Here is a 9,025-nt window from a genome sequence, read left to right on the forward strand (position 1 = left end):
ATGCATTATACGAGGTGTATGTAGAAAATAAAAGGGTATTTTGGAAATTACCTGATTTGGAATATGCGATTGTTCATTTTCATTATTTAGTTAATCCTATTTTTATCATTTTTTGAAAAGAATTTGTATCAAATTTGGAGGATAAACCAAAATAATAAAATAACAAATTCCTATGGTGAGTCTATTATGAAAAGAAGAGTTGTAGAAACGTTTCCAAAATGGCGCCAATATCGCCATATTGTTTGTATATATAATTTATGAATATTTATCAATTTTTCGTCGGTTGTTTTAGAATGGAAGTCCTATTACACATTACAACATTGAAATTGGCGATAGAACGATAACTACAGAGGGCGCTGTTAACGAATACACAATAGAAGGTTTACAACCTGAAACCATTTATAAAATAAAAATTCAAGCTGTAAACGATGTTTCTTCTGGCCCTTATTCTTCGCCTTTGAGAGCTGCCACTTTGAGGTTACCTCCTTCAGCGCCTAGGTAAGTAATTATCTGAGGTAAAAAAAATTATTGTTGTCGGATCCAACGTTTGTCATCTTTTACACTTTAACATTTCGTGCAAATTCTACTCTCTTGTTTGTATTTTAGTCCTTCCGTATACAGAAAATCCACTTCTAATGGTGGAAACGACGCTGACGTACCTTGTATATTGTTTTCTCTATTTTCCAACCCTTTTTCACTAATAAATACTCATTAAACACACCTTGACAAACCTAAACACGTATTATTCTCGACTTCTCCTCGTATATATAATATTCTTGTTTTTATTTGCCTCCATTGGTTCTTATACATCTCTAAAGATCGACATGACAGCTGCGTACGTTAATCCTTCTACTACCATTGAAAAAAATAACCAAAAATTGTCCAGACATAACCAGACATAAATCGCTGGTACATATCCGGCTCGAAAGACCAGATATAAATCGCTGGTACATATCCGGCTCGAAGGACCAGAGATAAGTCGATGGAACATTTCCGGTTCGAAAGACCAGAGATAAGTCGATGGTACATATCCGGAAAATTAGTTGAAAATAAGCTTTTAAACAAACAAAACAAAGTTTGAGGTAGCTTTACATATCCTAAGATTTATCATAATGGAAAAAACTTGTTTAGAAGTCAGAGGCACCTGGAAGATTGTCCAATTGTGGATAACTTTCCTGAAGTGGTAGTCGCTGGTAGATATCCGGTTCAAAGGTCCAGAAAAGGGTTTTAAAACAATCAAATTCCTTAATGAATCTAATTGTAAAGAGGTAAAAGTTTTTGGTGAGACATATGCAAGTGTTTCGTTAGTATAAAATGATAAAGGAAGGTCGTGAAATATTGGAACGTTTATTACTAAATAGTCAAATCACATATATTTGGGATCGAACTAGAATCAAAATTCTTTTTGAACGACTTTGCTTTTCAATTCCTTATAATAAATGAACGGTTTTTGTAGATTGGAATGCTTGGGAGTGGGCCACAATTACGTCAAACTAAAATGGGGCGAGGGTAAAAACACCGAATACACCCAATACTGTATAGAAATGGAGAATCCCCGATCAGGTGGTTATAATTGTGTATATAAAGGTACGGCTCTAACGTGCAAAGTGAATAAACTGCACGAATCGACAACGTACAGATTCAGGATAAACGCCACGAACGATGCGGGCGTAGGTGAATTTTCAGAATACTACGAATTCGGTACGAGCCTAGCGCCACCTGCCTCATTGAAAATACCGAAAGTCGTGGAAGTTGACGAGAGGAGTTGTTCGCTCGAATGGTCGCCGGCCAGAAATACCTTTACGGACTCGATAATATACAGGGTGCAACTGGCGAGGGTGAAAGAACAAGTTTATAAACAGGTAAGATCTTTTTTGGTTATACTTACGTATCCGTCCTGTTTAGGATCATAATTAGCGTTTTCGAGGTGGTAGAATCCATATTATTAACGTTACGAGGAAATTATGAAGAAAGGGAATCATAACCTAACCTAATTTTTTTTCAATAATTGGAAAAAATCGTTCAAATTATGATATTCAATGGTTTTTATTATTAAATTGTTCATTTTTGTTTGTACTTTCCGAGAAAAAAAATACGATTTTCTAGGTTAGATCCACTTTACCTTCGATTAGGTTAGGTTAACTTAACCTTCAATTAAATAAGATTGAATTTACTTCAGCAATCTACTGTATGTTAAAATCGGAAGTACTAACCGACATATGAATCCTAACCTTACCAAATTCGTGTTTTTATTATGATTTTAAACCGGGTATATAATTGTTTTTAAATATATAATAGCATGTCTGTATTACAGGTATCGAAATGTTCTGAAACGAAATGCGCAATCGAGGAATTGGAACCAGGTACCGATTACACGGCTCGCATTTGCCCCGTCCGTTTAACGTCTACTGGTGAATTACCAGGTCCGGCATCACCTCCGGTTACCTTTACGACTACTTCGGTGGAACCAGTAGGGGGCGGTACGCCGTCGAAGACGGTACCGACAGCAGGTAGCCCTTCAATTAACAAACACCGTTCTCTCTATCATTCCATTCGGCATAGGGTTAGTTTTACCGAGGAGTACTGCACTTACGTGTACGCAATGTTAGTACTCATCGCCGGAATCGCCATATCTCTAATGATCGCGTCGTTTTTATAAACGTCGATTTGAAAGGAGACGCGCGCGTCTGTAGAAATTTAAACGAGGTGGGAAGCGTTCGAAAGGAAGTGGTAGCGGTAAATAATTTACGTAATTTCGATATATGGTTATTATCTGATTGGATCATGATTGCTGTATATCACAAACCGTTTTACTTGGATTCATTCGGTAAAAATTATTGCAAGAGAAATTGCCTGAAATATTTTCTAATTTGTTTAATAATATTAATTGTTGTTGCGCCACATAGCGGATATTTTATGAAGCTGAAAATAATTTCTTAGTCATTTTTTTGCTGATATTTTTACAGAATGGACGTGAGTTGAGCGGGTTTCGATATATGGCTGTTTACCTACTTTATTTGATCGCCCGGTATATGAAACAAATTTTTTATCGTTTACTATGTGATGGTGTAAAATTTTGCAATAATTTTCCTTGATCTGTCTATTTTTTTGGGTTAGGTTATAAGCAAACTTTTTAATCACAATTTTTCTTCCTTATTTTGAAGGTTTTTTTTAAACATTGAACGTTTTAAATCAAAATATTCCACTTTTTCTAGTTTTCGTTTTCTAAAACCATTTTTTAAAATAATTGTCTCATGAAAAGTCATTGATAAAGTATATTTATTATTTATAATTCATAAAACACTAAGATTAATTCACTTATCTAATTTTCCTTTTTGTTTTTTGTTAACTATGGTTTATCCTTTATTAGCGTTGACTGCAGTTTTTCTATGTCAACTGTCAATAACAGTTGTTCTGTATTCAGTGCCAATAACAATTGTTTTGTATCAAATGTCAATAACAGTTTCAGTTCTATGTCAACTGTCGTTAGCAGCGCTTGTTCTATGACGGCTGTCAATAGCTGTTATTCCACTTCACAATAATGAACTCATATGGTTATTTTAAATTATATTTTTTCATTAATGGATAACCTTGACGATGTAAAGTATTTGAAATCAACAATAGAAAATGGAATATTTATGTGAAACTGCTTTAAAAAATTAAGAATATATTTCCTCGAACTATTTCATCTTTTTTTTTTTAATTATTATAGTTTTGTCGCTTTTTATCCGTTTTTCTATAATTTAAAATATAATTTTATTAGTATTGATGTACTACAAACCCTCGTTCCTATTTTTGTGCTAATTACATAGATACCACTAAAATTCATAATAAATGAATTTTTTAGTTTATCTATGATTGTCTTTCACTGCCAATTGTCAATAAAAGTTGTTATTGTGTATCAGCTGTCACCTGCAGCTCTTGTGATGTGTCATCTGTCACCAGCAACTATTATTATATGTCAGCTGTCACTAGCGACTCTTGTTGTGCGTTAGCTGTCATCAGCAACTCTTGTTATGTGTCAGCTGTCACTAGCAACTCTTGTTGTGTGTCAACTGTCATCGACAACTCTTGTTTGTGTCATCCTTCACCAGATACTCTAGTTATGTGTCAGCTGTCAGCAATAGTAATTATTATAATGAAAACAAATATTTTAATTGAAAAAATAGGCGATACGAATATATTTTTGATAATAAAAATTTTCCCTGTTCAAATAATTGTTACAAATTCTTAACTGTAGCTCTTTTATATATAATTTTAAATTGACATTTGATGAAAGTTTTGACATAAAGTTCTACCACTATCTTTCGTAAAACTTCCAAACTCGTAACCTCTCTCCGCGATTCTTAAGTATTATTAAACAGGGCTTTTTATTAATGAAGTATAATTATAGAGGACCAAAGCGTCATGTTTTGGTATTTTTTTATACATGTCTCCCGTAATTGGTGTGGTGCTAATAACTCGATGGTCTCGACTAACGTTCATTGCGCAGTATAATAATATTCACTTCAAGCTAATGATTTTTTCCCAAATTACCCATGAAAACCTCATTAAATCGGTTTTACATACAGTGTCCTGCGAAATTAACTCAAAATAATGCATACTTTTTGAATATACCGCGTATATTAAGAAATAATATAGCAATTTTGTATGGTCAATTTTTCAATTTTAAAAAATATGCGTTAATTTTGAAACATTTTTTAAAATAATTTTAATTAATCAGATTTAGTTCGTCAAACACGTTGACTGCCGATACACGCTCTCACTAAATTAGTAAGACAATTTTGAATATGAATAATTTTGGTAATTGGATTCCAATTTTTTAGTTTCAACGAACGTGATATTATTATACCGCGTGTAAATTCCTCCTTAACGGATCTTATTTTATATTTTTTATTATATTTTTTTACATTGAAAGATCCAAGGAAAGGCGTTATTATCGATACCACCGATACATATAGATTATGATGTGATGATGAATGGCTATAGTAGATTGAAAACTAACAATAGGCAAATATACGACCCTTAATTTTTTTGTCGAAGGGGCGTAATTTTTACCCATCGTTAGTTTACGGTCCCGATGACCTATCAAAAGGGATGAATTCCAGTCATAGTGTACATATTTAATTATGTAATGCTGTTGGCAATATTTAAATTATTATCTAGATGAAATTTAAGTGAAAGTGACTGGAAAAGTCGATTCGTATATACAGAACGGACTGGTTATTAGTTATATTCGAGGAGTTATATCATTCAGTTGATGATCGATTTTAAATATTTCGGATATAGTCCTTCAAGTTGTATGCAAGCTATTTTATCGTAAAACATCACCTACAATCAAAAAACGTTTTTACCCGAACGATACGCCCCTCGATTATCACGATTCTGTAAATTAATAGTGCAATGTTTGTATCGAACGTAGAAATAATATTGTTTACAACACGTAAACAAAATGTGAAATTTCATACGAATAATGAAATATCGTATTTTCTTCACGTGTTGTACACTATATTTTCCCTACGATCTACACGAAATATGGTGAAATATTTTCGTGTTAGTTCGTCGAAAAGTGTTACGTTCGTTGTGATAGTACACAGAAGTCTTAAATCGATTATTATTACAATAATTCCTACCATATTCACTGATTGTTGCACTAAAATCATCGATTATTTGAGTTGGAAAGTTTTATTATCGATTGTTTTATGTATATTTTAAATATTCTTGTTAATTTATTTATTTATTAATGTGTAGATATGTCTTTTTTTCTTATTTTGAGTCAAGTACAACAAAAAAAGCCAACTCGAGGTGGTAATTAAGTTCTTATTTCATTTTGTTATTCTATGATCAAGTCTAGGATGTTAAAATTTATTCCCTTTTTAATGTTTCCAACGAAAATTGATGTAGTGTTAACTAAAACTTTAGTTTATCTATGGTTGTGTCAACGGTTGATAACAATAATCAATAGCTATTGTTCTACGTCAACTGTCAACTGTAACTATTCCATGCCAATTGTCAATAGCAGTCGTTCTGTGTCAGTTATCACTAACAGTCCTTGTTTTATACTAGCAATTATCGTATCAGCTGTCAACAACTGTTGATCAGTACCAGCCATTGATAGCCGTTAATTTCATGTAACAGTTATATATAAAAAATAACTATCTAACAACAAGTCAATAACAACAGTTCTGTGTCAGTTGTCAATTCCAGTCGTTTTTCTGTGCCAGCTGTCAACCGCAGTTGTTTAGTACTGGTTGTCACTAGCTATTGCTCCATGTAAAACACAATTTTTGGTTGGATAATGTACATTAATAGACAACCTCAATGGTCTTGAGTAAAGAGAATGCTTAAGGTAGAAAATTGATATATTTTGCACATATAAAGAGAGTTGCTTCGATGAAAGGTTTCGGTCAAACGTTGTAGCTCGATTTTGAAGGATAATTTGTTTAAGAATAATTTTGAACATTGAATTAAGTGCAGTATTATCATAATTTTAAATTAGAATTCATTCTTTATAGATTATTTGACCCATCCGTCTCATTTATTAGTAATTGGTAATGATTTTAAAGCAAATCATTAGTGCATGTTGATGATTTAATTACTACTGAACTTTTTACAGTCAAAAGTTTTTAATTCCATGCCAATAACATATCTTCAATAATCAGGTTCTACTTTATCTGTGGTTATTGTCTGCGACAATTGTTCTGTACCAACTGTCAATAACAAATGAGAACAGTTATTGTTCTGTACCAGTTGTCAATAGCATCTGTTGTTCTGTGTCAATTGTCAACAAAAAGTGTTCAAAGTCACAGTTTTTGGCTAAAGGAAAAAATAAATCAACTAAAGCGACTTTGATACTATTAAAAATAAAGAATAATGCCCCAGATGAACCTAAAAGTATGAATTGTATTTTTAATGCTTTATTTTGATAGCTACTTTGAATTTTAATGTAACATTCCGTGAATTAGATGTTTGGAAATGAATATATTTGCGTTTGATTCGACAAGTCGATGTGTTGACCTCGAAAAAACTTTTTATATTCTTATGGGTTCAGATTTTGGAAGATTGTCCATTCTACTAACTTGTATCGGCCTATTTAAGACGACCCAAGATTTATTGGCTCTACTAAATTATCAATGCTACTAATTTTCGAATTATCGAGAAATTTTATTTTATATTGCGAAAATTTTACCTACGAGGTTTATCAGCGACTCCGTACATTGTACATAGTAAAATCTGTTGGAAACAGTTATTTTAACTCTTTTTTTTAATAAATAATATCTTTATATAAAATATATATTTATGAGAGATTTTTATAGAGCATTTATTTATTTAGTGTCCCAATTTCTTCCGTAGCAGGCGCTCTATTCCTAAATGTACTTATGGAATTTGCAGTGGGAATAGAAACGCCGTTTTCGTATGCATCGTCCTGTGTATGTAATTTTTGAAAGTTTTATATGTTATTATTGTTAACAGTCCGTCTGTGTATACATATAGTAACATTTATATAGAAAAAAAAGTGTATATGTTGAAGAATATCCATTAAATTATATAAATCTAATGTTAATCGTTTATGATCTAATCATTTATAATTTTAAAGTTGGCTATACTGGGATGTGTAACTGTGCACCTTGCACTATATGAAGAGTTATAATTATTATAGGTAAATATACATTATATATATAAAAGAATCCATTATATTTTATCTACTAGAATCATGTCTTTTATTTACCTACCCTATCCTAATCATTTTATAATTACCTGGAAAAAAACTCTACTACTACAACACCATGTTTCACACTTACTGGTCCTTCAAGCCGTATATTTTCTGGTCCTTCGAGTCGTATACGAGGCTCAAAAGACCAGAAAATGTATTAGATGGCTCTACTTTAAAAGAAACGAGTATAAATATGAGTTGGTGAGTTATAGCATAGTTCAAAAAAATCTTATACAAATATTTTGGTACATTATAACACTTTACGTAAAAGAATACCAACTTTAATACGAGTATTTATTCTACCCACAACAATACGGTTTAGTTGGTAAAAGTTCGTAGGCCGACACATAGATGGCGCCACTATGATTTACAGTTAGCCCAAACCTTTCAATTGGGAAACTTGAGCATTTAAAGCGAAAGATGAAATCATGACTTGAGTTTTTTCAATTTAAATAGGTTTTTAACCATTTATTCGCCCTTGAATCAAAGTTTGTTTGTTTGGACCGCGGAAATTTTAATACTGCTATGTGACGTCACCATTACTGTCACTTATAGGAAGTATGTTTTGTTCCGCAAATGTTTAAAATTGACGATATTACATCACCATTAATGTGACTTTTAGGAGGTCAACTGTCATCGAAGTTTTAGACAACACACATTTCAAAATGGCGATGTTACATCACAACTAATGTGACGTATAGGAAGTAAATTGTCAGCGGAGTTTTTTAGGCGAAGAACATTTAAAAATGACGAAGTTGACTATAAATTAAATTAAACTCTGATATAAAGATTTAGGCTGGAAATTAAGACGCTGCAAAAAAATTTGATTGGGAATTAATGAAACATAGAGTAGAACACGTACTGCTTTATTTAAAATAAAAATATGTACAACTCAATTCACATTTAAAATATTTAAAGGATTACAGTATGTCCTATAATTAATATGACTAACTTTCAAATGTATTGGGACATCATGTATATACAGTCTAAATATATATTTAATGTAATGCATAATATTACGCAAAGGTAGATTGATAGTTGGGAATCAAGTTTTTTATAATTAAAAATGACCGATAATTAACAAGACTAGTTTTTACTCCACCCACAACAGTAATGAGGTCAGAATGCTTTTAGTTGGCTCGTCATGCAAAAGTAGCACTTATAGATATTTTTTTATCGAAAACAAAAACATATGTCTTTATACACCTTTAGAGTGAATTAAAAAAAAATCCAAAGGTGAATGAATTCATTATTCAGTTGACAATTAAATAGGAAAATTACCATCTTGAATCTGACCATGATCAATCGCAA

The 9,025-nt window shown here is 31.9% G+C and overlaps 1 protein-coding gene across 3 annotated transcripts in view; it reads left to right on the forward strand.

The window, feature by feature from the left end:
• Positions 1–7,712, forward strand: part of LOC130897753 (fibronectin type-III domain-containing protein 3A) — a 116,530-nt gene extending 108,818 nt beyond the window's left edge. For all 3 annotated transcript variants that reach the window (XM_057806636.1, XM_057806637.1, XM_057806638.1), the window contains 3 exons: positions 293–498; positions 1,457–1,862; positions 2,315–7,712. In XM_057806636.1, coding sequence (XP_057662619.1) covers positions 293–498; positions 1,457–1,862; positions 2,315–2,659 — 957 coding nt within the window. In that variant the 3' untranslated portion in view covers positions 2,660–7,712. The remainder of the gene's footprint in view (positions 1–292; positions 499–1,456; positions 1,863–2,314) is intronic.
• Positions 7,713–9,025: the final 1,313 nt, after the last annotated feature.

Source organism: Diorhabda carinulata, chromosome 9 (genome assembly GCF_026250575.1).
Source record: "Diorhabda carinulata isolate Delta chromosome 9, icDioCari1.1, whole genome shotgun sequence".
In the NCBI taxonomy this organism is placed as follows: domain Eukaryota; kingdom Metazoa; phylum Arthropoda; class Insecta; order Coleoptera; family Chrysomelidae; genus Diorhabda; species Diorhabda carinulata.